This window comes from Bubalus bubalis, chromosome 1 (genome assembly GCF_019923935.1).
Source record: "Bubalus bubalis isolate 160015118507 breed Murrah chromosome 1, NDDB_SH_1, whole genome shotgun sequence".
NCBI classification, from domain to species: domain Eukaryota; kingdom Metazoa; phylum Chordata; class Mammalia; order Artiodactyla; family Bovidae; genus Bubalus; species Bubalus bubalis.
In genome coordinates, this window is record NC_059157.1 from 101,304,472 (window position 1) to 101,323,785 (window position 19,314).

Here is a 19,314-nt window from a genome sequence, read left to right on the forward strand (position 1 = left end):
AAAATACACGGAAGAACTGCACAAAAAAGGTCTTCACAACCCAGATAATTACGATGGTGTGATCACTCACACTCACCTAGAGCTAGACATCCTGGAATGTGAAGTCAAGTGGGTCTTAGGAAGAATCACTAAGAACAAAGCTAGTGGAGGTGATGGAATTCCAGTTGAGCTATTTCAAATCCTGAAAGATGATGCTGTGAAGGTGCTGCACTCAATATGTCAGCAAGTTTGGAAAACTCAGCAGTGGCCACAGGACTAGCAAAGGTCAGTTTTCATTCCAATCCCAAAGAAAGGCAATACCAAAGAATGTTCAAACCACCACACAACTGCACTCATCTCACACACTAGTAAATTCTCACATGCTCAAAATTCTCCAAGCCAGGCTTCAGCAATACCTGAACTGTGAACTTCCAGATATTCAAGCTGGTTTTAAGAAAGGCAGAGGAACCAAAGATAAAATTGCCAACATCCACTGGATCATCGAAAAAGCAAGAGAGTTCCAGAAAAACATCTATTTCTGCCTTATTGACTATGCCAAAGCCTTTGACTGTGTGGATCACAATAAACTGTGGAACATTCTGAAGGAGATGGGAATATCAGACCACCTGACCTGCCTCTTGAGAAACCTATATGCATGTCAGGAAGCAACAGTTAGAACTGGACATGGAACATAAGACTGGTTCCAAATAGGAAACGGAGTAATTCAAGGCTGTATACTGTCACCCTGCTTATTTATATGCAGGGTACATCATGCGAAACGCTGGTCTGGATGAAGCACAAGCTGGAATCAAGATTGCCAGGAGAAATATCAATAACCTCAGATATGCAGATAACACCACCCTTATGGCAGAAAGTGAAGAAGAATTAAAGAGCCTCTTCATGAAAGTGAAAGAGGAGAGTGAAAAAGTTAGCTTAAAAGCTCAACATTCAGAAAACTAAGATCATGGCATCAGGTCCCATCACTGCATGGCAAATAGATGGGGAAATAGTGGAAACAGTGGCCTCTACCCATATTTCCATTATTATTATTATTTGAGTGCTGTTCTTTTCATCAGTTTTCATCCTCTTACTCATGTGTCTTTTGCCTCTTGTTTCCCTCAGTTGCCATATTACTATCTTCTAACACATATCCATGGCACCCTACTCCAGTACTCTTGCCTGGAAAATCCATGGATGGAGGAGCCTGGTGGGCTGCAGTCCATGGGGTCACTAAGAGTCAGACACGACTGAGCGACTTCACTTTCATTTTTCTCTTTCATGCATTGGAGAAGGAAATGGCAACCCACTCCAGTGTTCTTGCCTGGAGAATCCCAGGGATGGGGGAGCCTGGTGGGCTGCCGTCTCTGGGGTCGCACAGAGTCGGACATGACTGAAGCGACTTAGCAGCAGCAGCAGCAGCAGCAGCAGCAGCAGCACATATCCAAACCATTGTGGGAAAAAACTATTTTGTTTTAAAACACTAAAATTCTCCTGAATTCATTTTCTCCTTTCTATCCACTTTATCACTGGTCAAGTTCAGATGTTCATTCTCTTTTCCTTACAATTTTAGTACATTTCTGCTTATATTAATAATTCTCCTAAACCCCCTGACAATCATCCATCCTCACCTTTACACTGCTTTCTGACTTTTCTAGAAAACCTAAACTTGTCCTTTCCCTACTCAAAAGTCTTCAATGGTTCACATGACCTACCAGATAAAATCCAAACTTCTTTATAAGGTTCAAAAAAATTCCTGCCTACCTATCTCACTTCATTTCTCCCTTTTCTCCTACTTCCCCTTTGCATGTTACCCTCTGGCAGCAGAGAAATACTTGTGACTTTGTCATTCTCTGCCATGCCTCTGCAATGTTGCATCTGTCATTCTCATATTCCCTCAGCTGCTTTTACCCCATCCATATGCAAACTCCTAGTCAATCTTTAAAACTGTTCAAATACTATTCAGTCAATAAAAAGAATGAAATCTTGCCATATGTGACAACATGGATGGACCTAGAGGGTATTAAGTGAAATAAATCAGAGGGAGAAAGACAAATACTGTATGATTTCACTCATATATGGAATTGAAAAAAATCACAAATAAACAAAACTAAGCTCATAGATACAGAGAATAGTTGTTACCAGAGGGGAAGGAGGTTGAAAATTTGGAGAAACAGGTAAAGGATGTGAATTGTATGGTAACGAATGGTAATTAGACCTTTGGTGGTGATCACTTTATAGTGTACTCAAATGTTGAATTATATTATGTTACACTTAAAAATTACATAATGTTATAAACCAATTTTACCTCAAGCAAAAAAAAAAAAAAGATTGTTCAAATACTAACTTTGCTGTTAGGCTTTTTCTGTCTCTTTTAGGCAGGCCTCAGACTCACCTTCTGTTCTTTCCTCCATTGTTGGCAAGAATACTGTTATTGGTATTTGGGGTCAGGACTTGAGTTTTTCCATTCCAAACACTTGACATAAATTTCAGTATATAGTAGCTCAATCATCTTTGCTCTATTTCTCTACCTTTTTATTTAACCTACCTGAATATTAATGCTTAACACTGCATTTTTTTGGAACCCTGCTAAGCTGCTAAGTCGCTTCAGTCATGTCTGACTCTGTGCAACCCCATAGACGGCAGCCTACCAGGCTTCCCTGTCCCTGGGATTCTCCAGGCAAGAACACTGGAGTGGGTTGCCATTTCCTTCTCCAATGCATGAAAGTGAAAAGTGAAAGTGAAGTTGCTCAGTCATGTCCGACTAGTGCCCCTACAAAAGAGTTGTGTATTATTAATATTAATAGAATTAGCCTTTAGATAGCTTTGTGAAATGTATGTTTTCATTGTAGGTTTAGGAGAGAAGTCCAATTCTTCCTTTCCCAAACAATCCTCTTATCTTTTAGTTCCATAATGATCCTCAAGGGCAATCAAGTTCTGTAAAATAAAGAAATCTCCTTAACCACCTAATATTAGAAATTTCTATTTGTTTCCACCATGATCTAGATCAGGAACATTAATTGCAAAAATAAAATCATATGTTTACATGACAAAAACACCAGCACAATTACTTCCAAAATTACTAATTTCAACCCACCTCTGCTTAACCTGGATTCTTGTCAATGAAACTGAAGAAATTTTGCTCATTTGCCTTATTGCTTTTATTTATATTAATTGACATATTGATGTAGGTAGGCTCTATACTTTTAAACAGTTTGACTTAGAGAAAAATAACTGTTATAAGGGAAGGTTTGAGGAAAGAGTCACTGAAAAACTGAACATCAACCGAAGTTCAATCAGGAGAACAGAAACTATATTATGTTGCCTATAGAACTTAATAATAGGGTATTGTTGCACAGAGGGCGAAAGGGTGCTCCACACCAAAAAGGGGGACACTGAGGTGATTCAGATATGTAGTGTAGGAAACTATTACCACCTTAAGGCTGGGGAAGCAAAGGGAGAATTCTGGGTTATTAGAACTAAGAAGCTCAGAGGACAGGTCCTATTGTCTAGGGCATGGACCTTTGAGAACTGGGCATAGCCTCGCTTTTGTGGGTAACTCTGAGGTGTTGTGATGATTTCTTACAGCATAAAAATGGGAGGCTGGAGCCCACTGCTGATGACAGGCTGATGGGCCATTACTACTGAGGTGATGCTGATAGGAGCAGGAAGCAAACAGAAGGGAATACATGTCTTCTCCCCTGCTCCCACCTACTACCCTCTGTCCAATGACTTCTATTGATAGAACCTATCAAGAAGCCAGCTGGCAAAGGAGATGGATGTCTGCAGAGCCCCAGCCCCAGTATTAAGTGTGAATATGGAATGGAGATATGATAGCTTAGTAAGTAGTACTGTTGCTGTTTACTCGCTAAATTGTGTCTGACTCTATAGCTACCCCATGGACTATAGGCTCCTCTGTCCATGGGATTTCCCAGGCAAGAATACTGGAATGGGTTGCAATTTCCTTCTCCAGGGGATCTTCCTGACCCAGGGATTAAACCCCTGTCTCCTGCATTGGCAGGAGGATTCTTTACCACTGAGCCACCAGGGAAGCCCTAAGTAGCACTAAGAACAATTAAATCAAGAATGCTAAGCCATGGTCACTTAAAGTAACCATCTTGCAGCTTGAAAAACTCAACATGGTCATATACTCAAGACCTTAAGAAATTAATATTCTTCTGCTGAGTCTGTCTGCCATTAGACATACACTTGAGTATGTTTGTCACTATAGGCATCATTCAATCATCCAATCTGAGAGGTATATGGCAGATATTTTTCAAGGTGGTTGAGTTTCAACAGTGAAAAAATAAATAGGTTTCTGCCCACCCTTGTGGAACTGTCATTCTAATAAATAGAAAAAAGATAACATATAAAAATACAATGTGTCTGATGATGAGTGCAATGGAGATAATAAAGCAAGTTTTGTGTGTGTGTGTGTGTGTGTGTGTGGTGGGGGAATAGGGATTGGAGGTGGGGGCAGCTCTTTCATATGGGGTGGTCATGGAAGATCTTAATGACAGGGTGCAATTACAGTAAAAACCCGGAAGAAAGCAGTATGGTTGAAGATCTTTTCAGTAGGAAATGGCTGTATCTGATAAAAATGGGTGGACTTTTTTGTTTAATGGATTTGCAGTTTAACTATTTGCATACTTCTGCTATAGACGACTGTGACTCTAGCTGGGTAACATCAACTTACTGTCAAATATAGTACCAATTCAAACATTCCACAAAGCATTGCTCATCTCTTCCACTGAGAGAAATGCTATACTTCATGCAGCAGATTATAAAAAAATTGCTGATGGTAAAAGAACTAGCTGAGGTATGTACATAATAGCTTACCTGTACTAAAAAAATATTTCCTCTTTCAGAGTCAGGTATGAAATTCTAGCCTCAAACTTTTTCTTTGGATGATCTGAGTAAATGTAAAATGTCCAAACCGTACATAAGATGCCTTTGATGTCTTTGTCAAACTTCATTCTTTAATTAAGAGTTAATCAACCTTGATAATTGGCCAACAGTCTTTAAGGCAGAAAGTGGGATGGATACCATCAGTGCTCTTAATCCAAAACAATGAAATCACTGTTGGCATTAGAATCATGTTGCTTTTTGTTCAGATAATTTTTTTTTCTTGGAAAATACATGAATACTTTGGATTCAGTGGTACCAGAGATGTCAATACTAACTATGATTAAGTATTCCTTTAACCAGTTTGCCATTCAAACAATAAAAGTGAACTTACCTGCAAAGCTAGACATCTGAAAATGTTATAACCCAGTTATATTCTTACGTTAAAGGCTCTAAGAAAAATAACAGTAATTCTGGTCCTTGAAAAGAGTGAGTTGTAGCATGTAATGTAAAATCTTTTTCTGTAGATGGTAATAATTTCCTACAGGAAAACTTAAGGTGGGTATGTCTTTATTTGAGAGGAATGTATTTGAGACTGGATACATAGAAAGTAGAAGTTTGAATTAGTCTACTTGTTTTCAACTTTTTAAAAGGAATCTTTGGAGGTCAGTGGTGTCTACTCGAAGGCAAGAACTTGATTCTGGTGGTGAGACCACCACACCTGGCTTGTAGAGTTTGCAAACTTCGTGCCTAGGTTCCTCTGGTTGTCAAGGAGGTATAACAGTAATTGTAAACTTTCTTGCTTTGACATCTCTGGCTGAAGCTGGTGTATTAAAACAAATTATTATTATTAAAACACAATGCATGTATGCACATAAAACACCAGCATGGTGCTCTTTTCAATTTTATATTACATTTATAAAATACTGGTCTTCCATGCTCCCTTCACTTTAGGTCAGAGGAGAATATAATCATAGCATACTAATCCAATTCTCAAAATAGGGAGGAAATATATTCTTTAAAGCTCCGTATCATCCCTTTGAGAAGCACTAAACCGCCTAATCCCTCATGGTCTCTGTAGCAATTGCATGATGGCCCCCATATTAAGTCTTTGGCGTGTTTTCAAATCTTGGTCAAATTACTTTTTATCTGGAGACTGGAACTATCAGGGAAAGACTAGGGGAAAGAATTGGCTAGCAGAATTAAAATTCTGGCTGTTTAACATTTAACTGAGTACCAACAACGTGTTAAAGTGCTATCTAAACATAATTAGCTAGTCATGGCGCAGTGGGCTATGTCTAAATTTAACTGTGAAATTAGGTTTAGGGAATGTGAAAATAGGGGGGAATTTTTTCTCAAGGGAAACGGTGGTGTCAGCACAGCTGAGGAATGTCACAATAGCTACATTTAGTCAGTTATGATCATCATCAGGGCATCTCCTGGAGCGAGGCAGGACAGGGTTTATTCTTAAGTCCATTCTGAGACTAGGTGATGGAAAGGAGTGGTTGCAGGAGACAGGCTTACAGGGGACGACAGAGGCAGTCAGGAATGTAGAGGGAGCGAGAAAAGGGGGTGGAGGAAAAGAGGTCTTTAAACCGAGCGCTGGAAGACAGGATGGGAGGCGGAAGTTAAGAAAGAAAAAAAGAGCGGTGGGCAGTGGGTAGAACTGCGTGTAGTCTTGGAGGTGAGTAAAACGTTAAGTCAGTAGATGGAGGTCGGGGAGCCCTAGTGACTGAACGCGGAGGACAGCGTGATCTTGGCGAGAGATAATCATTAGTTTAGCTGCGACAGGCGGCCAAATCCTTTTTTGACTTTATTCTTATTGGAGCACATATGTGGCTATCCGGCGGCGATGGCAGGACCAACATAAAATTAATGGTGTCAGGATTGAGGATTTGTGTCCTTCGCCTCCAGCCCCCCGCGGGATAGTGGAAACTGCCCACCATCCCCGCAGAACCGCCAGTGGCCGTGGCTCCAAGGTTAAGCCACCAGGGCAGTGAGTGGCGGGCAAATGAAGAGGCCAGGGTGCGCAGCCACCGGGATGAAGGAGGGTCGCGGAGGATCACAGACACTCCTTTTACGGGCAAATATTTAATATTTCCCGAGGTCACTGTCCGGCGATCAGTTCATAGGAAAACAGGCAACGAAAATAAAATCACATGTGCGAACATGCAAATGAAACAAAACCAAAGAAAAACAGCACCGCACTACAGGCGCTCCGATCAGGGAAATTCACGGCCTCCTGTTGCCAGTCGCCCGGCGAGGACAGCGGACAGCCGGGCGGCCAGAGAAACGAGAGCGAGAAAAGACCTTCTGGGGCTCCTCTCCTTGCCCGGCTCCGTTGACCCTTTCACCAAACTGCCCTCCGAGAGAAATGGGCAAGAAAAACGCCTGTGCAAACGTGCCTCGGCGGGCTAAGGGGGAAGTGGGGCTGGGAAGAAAGGAGGGATTCGGAGAGCTCAGCTGTCCCGGGAAGCTGGAGGGAGAAAGTCTCTCCTTCCAGGCCCCGGCGAGGAGGGAGATGACTAGTCCCGCAGAATACGTCCAGCTTCCCAGACAGGAACCTTTAGCCAGGGCAACGGAAGGGCAGCCCCATCGTGCCTTCCTCTCCCCACCCCCTCTCTCCTCCGGGTCCCCGCCAGAGGGAGAAAGCCGCCCAGGATAGCCGAACTGCGAGCACGACCGTCCCACCGCCCTCCGCCTCTATCCGAGCTAGGGCCGCGGTGGACCCGCGAAGGGCGGAGTGGGCGAGACCATTGGAAAGGCTGAGAAGGGGGGGCAAGGCAGGAACGCGAGGGGCGGGGCCTACTAACCTATTCCAGATATTCCTGTCCTCTTTAAAGCCCTGCTTTGGGAGAAACCCCGTTATCATAGAGGAGAAAAGAGATTTGGGTGTTTTTTTTTTTTTTTTGAAAGGGGAGGAGCGAGTGTAGGAGGGCGGGATGGGAGGAGTCGCGGCTCGCACTTTGGGATCAGACGGGAGCGCGAGTTGCGCGGGTTGGGCGGGCGAGTCCCTGCTCCTGCTCTGAGGGTCCAGCTTCCTCTCCCCCTCCCGCGCGGGGCGGGGTGGTGCGTTCCGAGTTCCCAGGAGTTCGAAGTGGGCGGGTGCCGGGGTGGGGGGGAGGGGAGTGGCGGCGGCGGCGGTGGTGGCGGGCGGCTCCCGCCTCAGCCTCGGCAGTGGCGTCGGCGACGGCGGAGTCGAAGCAACCGCGAGCGCTCGACTGAGTGTCAGCCTGCGGCGACGGCTCAAGAACTGGGAGTTAGGGACGCGCGCACCGGACCTTCCGCCGCGGCCACTGCCGCCGCCGCCGCCCAGAGCCGGAGGCGCCGGGGCCGGGGGAGCCGGGCGGCGGGAGAGCGAGCGGGCCGGGGGGAGGGTGGGGGATGGCGCGGACCCCGGGGCCGGCTCCACTGTGTCCCGGAGGCGGCAAAGCACAACTTTCCTCCGCTTCTCCCCCCGGGGCAGGGCTCCTGCTGCCGCCCCCGACGCCACCGCCGCTGCTGCTGCTGCTTTTTCCGCTGCTGTTCTTCTCCTGGCTCTGTGGTAGGTGAACCTCGGCTGTCGGCGCGGGCTGAGGGGAGGCGCGACCGAGTGTCCCTGTGCCGCGGCCGGGCCGGCGCGGGCCGTTCTCTCGTGCGGAGGGCGGTTGTGTTCGGCGGTTGGCTGCGCGAGCGGGTGCCGTGGACTTTGGCTGGAAACTTTTCGCCGCGCCCGGGGCGAGGCCGGGGAAGGGCCGGGGCTGGCGAGTGAGGCGCCGACTGTCCGCTCCCCTCCCCCGCGGCCGCGCGGCTCGCCACGCTGCGGATCGGGGTTTGGCTACGATGTTCTCTGTCCGGACGCCGAGTGCTCGGTGCTGCAGGGGTCCCTCGGTGTTTGCTCTCGGGACCGTTACTTGCTCGCTTATTCGCGGAGGAAGCCGGGAGCACGGACTTCTGTGCTGGCGCTAAGGTGATGGGATGGTCGTTTGCCGCCTCATTTTTTCCCGGGTGTAACTTGAGCTGTGAGCCTAGGTACCTTTAGGAACACAAGAACCGACGACGGAATGAAGCCTTTGGGTTCCCACCCCGCTTCTCCTTCCACCCTGGAGAAGGCACCGTGTTAGCCCACCCTGCAGCATCCCCTACAGTTTTCTTCGACCCTCCGGCCCCTTTCTGCCCTGGCAGCCTCTGGATCGCTTTGCACTGAGCCTGTCGCTGCCTTCCAGTTTGTGGGACGTCTGTCTCACTGTCCATGTTTAATTTAGCTGAGCCAATTTGTCTTCAGGACGTTGATTTATGTGTAAAATACCTGACTGCATTGGCCGTGCCCCGGCTGTTCTGGTCAAAATAAGCCCCGCGCCTCTTCCCTGCCGTTCTTCCCACATGTTCTGTTACAGTTCTGTCACATTTGGGAGGTGGTCTCATTCTAAGTTCACTTCCTAGGCATCAGAGACTAGAAGCCTACTTATTAAAGAGTATCGTTAAATAAATATCTCCGTTTCGTGCGAGAGACGTGGACTTAAGTGATCCTTAATGGAAGGCGGCGATTTGGGAGACTAAGGCCACCGGTCTAGCTCTGGGGACTAGCTCTGTCTTTTGGTGATACCGAAACACAGCAGGACTTTATTCATTCGATGACTCCCACTTAGCAGGAAAGTGAAGAGGAAAACTTGGGCTTTGCTCAAAGCATGTTTTACCTGAGACATTTTTCTGGTACATAAATCTGCTCTTGGGTGTCAGCATTTAATGAAATCTTAAAAAGAAACCAGGAAGTTTAGCAGTATTTACTACAAGAAGAGATGTGTGCGGTTTTCTTGGATGGTTTAATTTAGAAGAGAATCCTAATATACCCCTGTACCGTGCCGGTGTGTCGGGGTAGCTGGTTATGAGGAAGGCAAAGTTTTCAAGAGATTGAGTGCCCCTTATAGGCTGAGAATTTCCACTACCAAATCACTGTCACGTTTAAAGCACTGTAATGACAGTTTCTGATTTACAGAGTATAGTATGATAAATGGCATGTTATCTAATCTACGTTGTTTCTGTAGTCCCACACCCCAGGTGTTTGGTTTCAGGACACAATTCTTTTTTTTTTTTTTTCACAATTCTTAATGCTGTTACTTCTTTATATTGATGCAAGATTCTGGATTGAATTTTGTGTACTGTTCTTTTGCAATAAGGAGTATTGTGGAATATATTTGGGTGGGAGGAAAATGGGAGGAGGATGTTAACAGTTTACTATTCTGATACAGATTGTGTTAAAGACTAAGAATATTTGTACCTCCAGTAAAGGTTTATCTAGCTAAGCAAAGCCCCATTGAAGACTGAAGCAAGGTAATATGTACAGGTAATACAAGAAAAATTAAATTTGGGTAATAATTTCATAGTTATTGTGAAAGTAAAGTGTCATTTACTTTTTGAAGAAACACTTTGGAATTCACATGAAAGAAGAAAAGAATTTAAAAAAAAATCTCCTTAATAATGTGCTTGACGTTTTAGAGTCCTGAAAATTCAAGTAGTATAGGCAAATGGACTGTGATTTAGAGAGGTGTAAATTGAAGTTTTTAAGAGTCATCTCTGCTTGTAGTTGCAGAGACAAACACTAGCTTTGTATTACTGTGCACTGCTCATTTAAAGAGCTTCCTTTTTTTGGCTTACAGTGTTATAACACCCTAATTTGTGAACCCTTATGACAAGTTTTTTCTGTGAACCTTTATTTTAGAATAAAGTCTTTGAATAGGGCACAGTTGTCCTAATTTATGGATACTTAGTAAGTATGGAGAGAAGGCAATGGCATCCTACTCCAGTACTCTTGCCTGGCAAATCCCATGGACGGAGGAGCCTGGTGGGCTGCAGTTCATGGGGTCGCTAAGAGTCGGACACGACTGAGCGACTTCCCTTTCACTTTTCACTTTCATGCATTGGAGAAGGAAATGGCAACCCACACCAGTGTTCTTGCCTGGAGAATCCCAGGGACTGGGGAGCCTGATGGGCTGCCGTCTATGGGGTCACACAGAGTCGGATACGACTGAAGTGACTTAGCAGTAGCAGCAGCAGTAAGTATGGAAATGGAAATTTCTTCTTGTAACCTGTGCATTGATTTAACATTCATAGTACTACTTACAAGCTTTGGCATGTACTGATGTTTGAGTTTAGTTTTATTTATTTATAAAATTTTATTGAAGTGTAGTTGAGTTACAGTGCTTTGGAAGGTGTTAGAAATGAGAAGATTTTTAGGCTTTAAAGAGAGGACTATATGATGATTTATTAATTAGAATGCTTTGCTTATTTTTACCACATATAGATTATTTTTTTCTTTTTGCTGCTATTTTTGATATTCTGGTTACATATAGCATGGCCTTAACTATGCTAAACTCTTGGAGTATCCTCTATTAGCATAATATCATTTCTATGTCATGCTAATTTTACTGCTATAAAAAACCCCTCATATTCAAACTAGTAGACATGATATTCTGAAAACTATAAAAAATTAATCAGATTTGCTCTTTTGAAGGGTGTACATTATCTGTCCTATTTGAAGAACTGAAATTCTCACTCGTCGCGGTTAGTTTGTGTGTGTATATGTATGTGTGTTAAGCCTGATAAATCATAGGTGTAAAGGTTAAGAGGACTAGATTTTCAACATTTTCTGACTTGATAAACATCATTTATTTAAATCTGGAAGTCCATATTTCTTTATGATGCCGATGATCAATTCATATGTGATGAGGTTTATCTTAGTTTCCCTTCCAGTATTTTTCTTGAGGGACAGAGAATATTAGCAGGGATATGGTATTGATGAGAGAGAAGATAGACTATTGACCTAAGTTCCAGCTCTTCCCATTTTCAACAAGGTTTTATCTTAAATGGATATTTAGAAGGTTATAGAAGGAAAAAATCTATTATGATGATGGAACATTTAACAGCACTTTCAGAAATTTCTTTATTCATGGCACTTATTAGACATTCGAGGACACTGAATAAGGCAGAGTCCTGGCTTCAAGGAGCTTACAGCAGTATAATAGATGTAATGTAAATAGATGGTTGTAGGGCTTCCCTTATGGCTCAGATGGTAAAGAATCCACCTGCAGTGCAGAAGACCTGCGTTCGATCCCTGGATTGGGAGGATCCCCTGGAGAAGGGAACTGCTACCCACTCCAGTATCCTTCCCTGGAGAAATCCACGGGCAGAGGAACCTGGCAGGCTACAGCCCATGGGGTCACAAAGAGTCAGACACAACTGAGTGACTTTGATATAGGACAGCTTGGTGTTTATGATAGATTTGTGCATGAGGTACTGTCGATTACCCAGAAGAGGAATACCTAACCAACTATGTAGAGATACTAGTGTAAACTGAGAAAAAAAGAGTTACCTAAGAAAAAATCAGTTGAGTCAGATTTTCTTATTGAGATAGGTCATTGTGGTAGGTGGTATAAGTTTGCTCTTTGCACTTTATGGTTAAGATACTAAATAGGCAGTTTGAATCTGAAAAAAGATTGTCACTTACAGCTGTGTTAATCATTGGTAAGTTATTTAACCTCAGTAAACTTAAGTTTTCTCGTCTTTTCAAAAAAGGGTAATATCAACTTGCTTATAGAGTTCTTGTGAGGATTAAATGAAAGAAAATAAAATAGCAGAATGCATGGAATATACATTCAAATTTTAGCATTTATTTTATTTCATATTATTATTAGGGGCTTCCTTGGAGGCTCAGTGGCGAAGAATCTGCCTGACAATGCAGGAGACGTGAGTTCGATCCCTGGATTGGGAAGATCCCCTAGAGAAGTAGTAAATGGCAACCCACATCAGTATGCTTGCCTGGGAAATCCCATGAACAGAGGAGCTTGGTGGGCTGTAGTCCACGGGGTGGCAAAAGAGCTGGACACAACTTAGCTACTAAACAACAAAGACCAACCAACATGGTATTTGTTATTCTTAAATTTTACCCTGATGACTTGAATAACTGGGTTTTCAACTTGATTGCATCTTCTATACTTTCATCTTTATTTTGAGTGTATAGCCCAGTCAGTGCTCTTGAAGTGTTTGTTAAATTTACCTCAGATAAGTATACAGACCAGTTTTCAGAATGTTAGGATGTAGTGAAATTAACCCAGTTGTGTAATTGTATGGAATCTAGTTGGATGGTCCCATAATGATGTACAATGTGTTTTAGGACTTGGCGGTTCTGTGTGGTCACTTAGAATGTTAGTGGTTATATTGAAAAGTGTAGAGTCAAAAATGTGCAGTTGATGGAGTCATAATTTCATTTCTACTTTAGCAAGTTACTGGTGGTATCAGGTTGGAGCCTATGATATATATTGCCCATATCAATCTTCCTGCTTCTAAGACGGATATAATGGCAAAGTGACCCAAATTTAAAAGGAAGCAAAAAAGAGCAAATTTTGCATTTAGCTATAGTGTCCAAAATAGGAATTGGGAAAAGCTGGTCAATAATATATTTGTGGGTATGGGTGTATTTACTGTTTTACCTTGTTTATGTCACTTATGCGTATATATGTGTGTGTAAAAAAAAAATATATATATATATATAAAAGTGATTCAGCAACACTGAGGTGCATTTTGCATCTGTATAGTTAAGGAACAAAACTTATGGCTTATTGCCTGTTATTTCAAAATGAATGAAGTGAAGCTGGCTGTGATATGCTTGTTAAAAAGGAGTATTTTGGTATTCTGTTGCTTACCCCTTAAAAAATTAGTGAGTAAATAACTTATTCCTATGGCATAGTCTATACTCTATTAAAGTCCTCATAAAATTGGCAATACTGAATACATGATTTGTGAAAGATGTGGCATTTAATTAATAATAGCCAAAGTGAAGTGAAAGTCTCTCAGTTGTGTCCTACTCTTTGCAACCCCATGAACCATATAGTCCATGGAATTCTCCAGGCGAGAGTACTGGAGTAGGTAGCCTTTCCCTTCTCCAGGGGATCTTCCCAGCCCAAGGATCGAACCCAGGTTCACACTGTAGGTGGATTCTTTACCAGCTGAGCCACAAGGGAAGCCTAAGAATACTGGAGTGGGTAGCCTATTCCTTCTCCAGGGGATCTTCCCAACCCAGGATCTTCCCAATCGAACTGGGGTCTCCTGCATTACAGGCGTACTCCTGCATTAAGGCTATCAGGGAAGCCCTAATAATGGCTATTAATATGTAAATATAGGCTAAATTCAAAGAACCTTTAAGTAAGTAATGAGTGTGTCAGAAACTCAGATCCAAAAATCTCAGCACCATTAATGTCATACTTTTGGTTACCTTTTATATTTTTATCTAAAATTATCTTGAACCCATATCCTTTCTTGAGTTTATAAAACTTACGATTTTCTGTTTTAGGCTCTGATATTGATTAATTATTTATGTAAATAAAATTTGTTGTGAGTCTTTATCAAGGGTGACTTTTAGGTTTTTTCCTAAATGGCTCACTTATTACAGCATAGGTCATTAATTTAAAATTTTAGTGATGGCTGCCTCCTGTAAGTCTAGATACAGCTATACTGCAGGTATTATATGGACAAGAAAATGGCAACCCACTCCAGTGTTCTTGCCTGGAGAATCCCAGGGACGGGGGAGCCTGGCGGGCTGCCGTCTATGAGGCCGCACAGAGTCGGACACGACTGAAGTGACTTAGCAGCAGCAGCAGGTATTATAGCTGTTTCAGAAACGATATTGTATTGCATACTTATATTGTGAGTTTTACATGTTTTCTTTAATATTGCATCCAGGGAGATTATTTTACTTGCAGCCCTGTTAATTGCCCAATATTCATCCTGCTAATTAAGATCAGTAGGAAAGAAGTACCATGTAGTATTGTGGAATAATAAACTGGAATTTGAGGTATGGTATGTAAGAACATCCCAAAGAAAGGCAGTGCCAAAGAATGTTCAAACTATCACACAATTGCACTCATCTCACACACTAGTAAAGTAATGCTCAAAATTCTCCAAGCCAGGCTTCAGCAATACGTGAACTGTGAACTTCAGATGTTCAAGCTGGTTTTAGAAAAGGCAGAGGAACAGAGATCAAATTGCCAACATCTGCTGGATCATCAAAAAAGCAAGAGAGTTCCAGAAAAACATCTATTTCTGCTTTATTGACTATGCCAAAGCCTTTGACTGTGTGGATCACAATAAACTGTGGAAAATTCCGAAAGAGATGGGAATACCAGACCACCTGACCTGCCTCTTGAGAAACCTGTATGTAGGTCAGGAAGCAACAGTTAGAACTGGACATGGAACAACAGACTGGTTCCAAATAGGAAAAGGAGTACATCAAGGCTGTATATTGTCATCCTGCTTATTTAACTTCTATGCAGAGTACATCATGAGAAACGCTGGGCTGGATAAAGCACAAGCTGGAATCAAGACTGCCGGGAGAAATATCAATAACCTCAGATGTGCAGATGACGCCACCCTTATGGCAGAAAGTGAAGAGGAACTCAAAAGCCTCTTGATGAAAGAGGAGAGTGAAAAAGTTGGCTTAAAGCTCAACATTCAGAAAATGAAGATCATGGCATCTGGTCCCATCACTTCATGGGAAATAGATGGGGAAACAGTGGAAACAGTGTCAGATTTTATTTTTTTTGGCTCCAAAATCACTGCAGATGGTGACTGCAGCCATGAAATTAAAAGACACTTACTCCTTGAAAGAAAAGTTATGACCAACCTAGATAGCATATTCAAAAGCAGACATTACTTTGCCAACAAAGGTCCGTCTAGTCAAGGCTATGGTTTTTCCAGTGGTCATGTATGGATGTGAAAGTTGGACTGTGAAGAAGGCTGAGCACTGAAGAATTGATGCTTTTGAACAGTGGTGTTGGAGAAGACTCTTGAGAGTCCCTTGGACTGCAAGGGGATCCAACCAGTCCATTCTGAAGGAGATCAGCCCTGGGATTTCTTTGGAAGGAATGATGCTAAAGCTGAAACTCCAATACTTTGGCCACCTCATGCGAAGAGTTAACTCATTAGAAAAGACTCTGATGCTGGGAAGGATTGGGGGCAGGAGGAAAAGGGGACGACAGAGGATGAGATGGCTGGATGGCATCACCGACTCGATGGACGTGAGTTTGAGTGAACTCTGGGAGATGGTGATGGACAGGGAGGCCTGGCGTGCTGCGATTCATGGGGTTGCAAAGAGTTGGACACGGCTGAGCGACTGAACTGAACTAATGTAAGAACAAACCAGCTCATAACTGGTTTAAATGACAAAGAATTGACAGCATTTCTGATGATTATTTTGTAGCTGTGAGATATTTAATTATACTTGTGACTCTATAGATAGGAGAGGTTATAATATTTCCTTTTTTTTTTTACTTTTTTTGGTTTCCTTTAATAGGAAGTTAATAGTTTAATAGTTTTTTTTTTTTTCTTAAATAGGTTGGCTGTTATATCAGTAGAGGCGCTTTACTTTAAGCTGTTAGATTTCTTCAGAAGTAAAACTTTTGAAAATGAGGAGGGTGTATCTATAAATCACTATTCTCAGCTACCCAGGGTCAGCAAAAGTACAGTGTGTTGATAGGTTCAAATATTAGTTACTAGAAAATCTTTTTCAAAACAACATCCCAGGCCCCACTGTGGACTAACTGGATCAAGAATTTTGCAAGGGGGTCGAGAGTGGAGCCTGGTGATTGGGGCATTTGTAGTTTAAGAGACATATTCAGTTGATTGTTTCTTCCCTTGATGAGTACTATTTATTATAGCATTTTTATATTTGATTTGACCAGATGTGGTCATTATTTTGTTTACTGTTGTATCTTATATGCCAAGTATGCAGTGGGTGCTCAGATTTCTTTATAGCAAGAGCTTAACAACAAAATAAAATTTAGTCTAAACCATCAGTGTCCCAATAGAGATCTGTGAACTATATACATAGTTTTAAGTTATCCTAATGCCACATTAAAAAAATAATGAAAAGAACATGTGAAATTAATATATTTTATTCAACACAGTATAACCAAAATGTTATTTAGCATGCAGTTTATATTTAAAAATTGAGATTTTTTTTTTTTTTTCCTTTTGTAGTAAGTCTTTGAAATCTGATGTGTACTATACACTTACAGATTGTTGTTTGGATAAGCTGTATTTCATGTATTCAGAAGTCAGGTGTGGCTGGCGATTACCATATTGGACAGTGCAGGTCTAAACTATATGTGGTCTCCAAAGTAGTTTATACCCTTCTCTGGTACTTACTCAGAAGGCCTAAAATGATATTACTCTTCCTTCTTATCTAGTCCAATTCTGGAGCTCCCAGTTTGAAATTAATTTTCTCCATGAGTACTTCCTTCACCACTTCTTTCATACAGTGAGCTTTTTTCTTTCTAAAGTAGTTACTCTTGTTACTCATTATTTAGTAATGTAATTGTGAGTTTTTTTATGATGTGTGTTCTTTGCAGTAAAGACTTTGCCTCAAGCTTCACTGTATGCATCCTAGCACCTATTACAGAATAAACACAAGTTATTTTTTAAGCTTATAGATTTTTAATGTGTCAGGGAGGGAGAAATTTTTCTCTGCCCTTCTAGTTTCTCCTGTGTGGTCTGAATTACATTCACATGAGACAGATTAAAAGGAGAAAATAAAATAGAAGTTTGATGCCATGTATACATGGAAGAGACTCAGGAAACTGCTTAAATGAAAGTCGCTCAGTCGAGTCTGACTCTTTGGGGTGCCATGGACTCTACAGTTCATGGAATTCTCCAGGCAAGAATACTCGAGGGGGTAGCAGTTCCCTTCTCCAGGGTATCTTCCCAACCCAGGTCTCCTACATTGCAGGCGGATTCTTTACTAGCTGAGCCACTGGGGAAGCCCTTGCAGGAAACGGCCTAACCCTCACATTAAATACCATCTTTGGCTACAGACAAAACAGGGTACTGGAGGTAGTGATTTGGGACTTCAAAGGGAAGAAAGGCAACTCACATAAAGATGTAAAACAAATGTTTGCTGGGCCTTGTAGACACAATGGGAACAGAGAGTGGACTCTGATCTCTAGGCCATGCAGAGATTCCCCACTACACTTTGCCTTTACTTTTTACAGATAACTGGCAATAGCTCAATGACAGGTCCTCTATCTAAAAAAACTTTTTAGGCAATTAGGGGGAAGGTCAAAATTTCTTTCTGTCTTTTGGTCCTTGGTTGTTTTCAGCTCACAATAATCCTGTGCCAGAGACATTATTGGGGAGCAACTTATGCTCCCAAACATTTGCTTTTTTCCCTGTTAATAAGTGTTTTAGAATTGACCAAATTTGCTATACGACAAAAGGGTATCAAGAGAGTACTTAGCTTATGATTTCATCTTCCATGTTGAAATAAGATAATAAAACAGAATAATAGCTATAATAAATAGCTACAAAAACTTCTCTGAATTGACTTCATTTCCTATCTGATCCTAGCTGTCTTTCAAATCCTTAGTCCCTGGAGCAAATTCTGTTCATTTTTTCATGCTTTTAGAGCAATGTTTTCCAAAGTGTTTAATAGAACCCTAGTTTCTGGAAAAAAGTGCCATGGTTGAATATATTTGGGAATGGGAAAAACTAATCATGTAACCCCCTCCCTCATGGAAAATCACTGTGTGCATTAGTTTATTAATGGCTTAAGAAATTCTTCAGTAAAATATCCTTTTCTGCAGTTAATTAAACAGCCTGTTTTTGCTGCAGAAGCTTTGTTGTACAGAACACACTATAGGGAATGTATTCTTAAAGAGGTTTGTATACTTGATATTTATTCCTATCCTGACAGTTTTTTCTATTGCTATTTTCCAAGATAAGGGAGGAATTTATTTATTTAATATACTAGAAAAGGTTGATAGGCTTTAAAGATGTTACTTGTTGAGAAATGTTCTTCATTGCCTTTTCTTTTTTCTAAAAATTCCTTTTTCTTGCTTTAGTTCTGTCTTTATACCTGTCTTTATATTCTGTCCCCATTGTCTTACCCATTTTGAATCTGAGAAATTTGAGAAATTGACCTAGGAGGAATGCAATTCTTCCTCTTTGGTATTAGTAGTGTATTATTTACCCCAAAATATATGTAGCTTAAGCAGTTTCTTTGGTATATATCTCATTTTATGTATTATACATATCATTCTGGGTTTGTGTTTTAGAAATAGAGTAGGTATATTTAAGATAGCTTTTCTGTTTTAATGGAAGTATACCAGTGCAGTTACTGAAAAGGACATGAAAAAACCAAGAGGCGGATATAAAAATAGATGTACACAGCTAGGACTCCAACTTAACATTTGAGAACATTGTATAAAATTAAAAATGTGCTTGAATCTTCTTAATGGTTTCATTTCAGAGGAAAAACAAAAGCATTAATGAAGTGTTAGTATTGGAAAACTATGGTAAGATGAATTTCATATAGTGACTCTATGAGTTATTCTTGATAGACATTATTGTCATTACTAAAATATCTGAGGCCATTGGTTTTGAAACTTATTAATGCACTATTTAATTTAGTCATTGCTACTGTGGGTTAGATTAAGATTTCATTTTACAAGTGTCCGTGTCATGAAC

General features: G+C 41.5%; 1 protein-coding gene across 2 annotated transcripts in view; it reads left to right on the forward strand.

The window, feature by feature from the left end:
* Positions 1-7,967: 7,967 nt before the first annotated feature.
* Positions 7,968-19,314, forward strand: part of NECTIN3 (nectin cell adhesion molecule 3) — a 148,754-nt gene continuing 137,407 nt past the window's right edge. The window contains exon 1 of one of the 2 annotated variants that reach the window (XM_006073960.4): positions 7,968-8,365. In XM_006073960.4, the coding sequence (XP_006074022.1) occupies positions 8,206-8,365 (160 nt within the window). In that variant the 5' untranslated portion in view covers positions 7,968-8,205. The remainder of the gene's footprint in view (positions 8,366-19,314) is intronic. The other variant, XM_044941671.1, reaches the window with a different exon arrangement.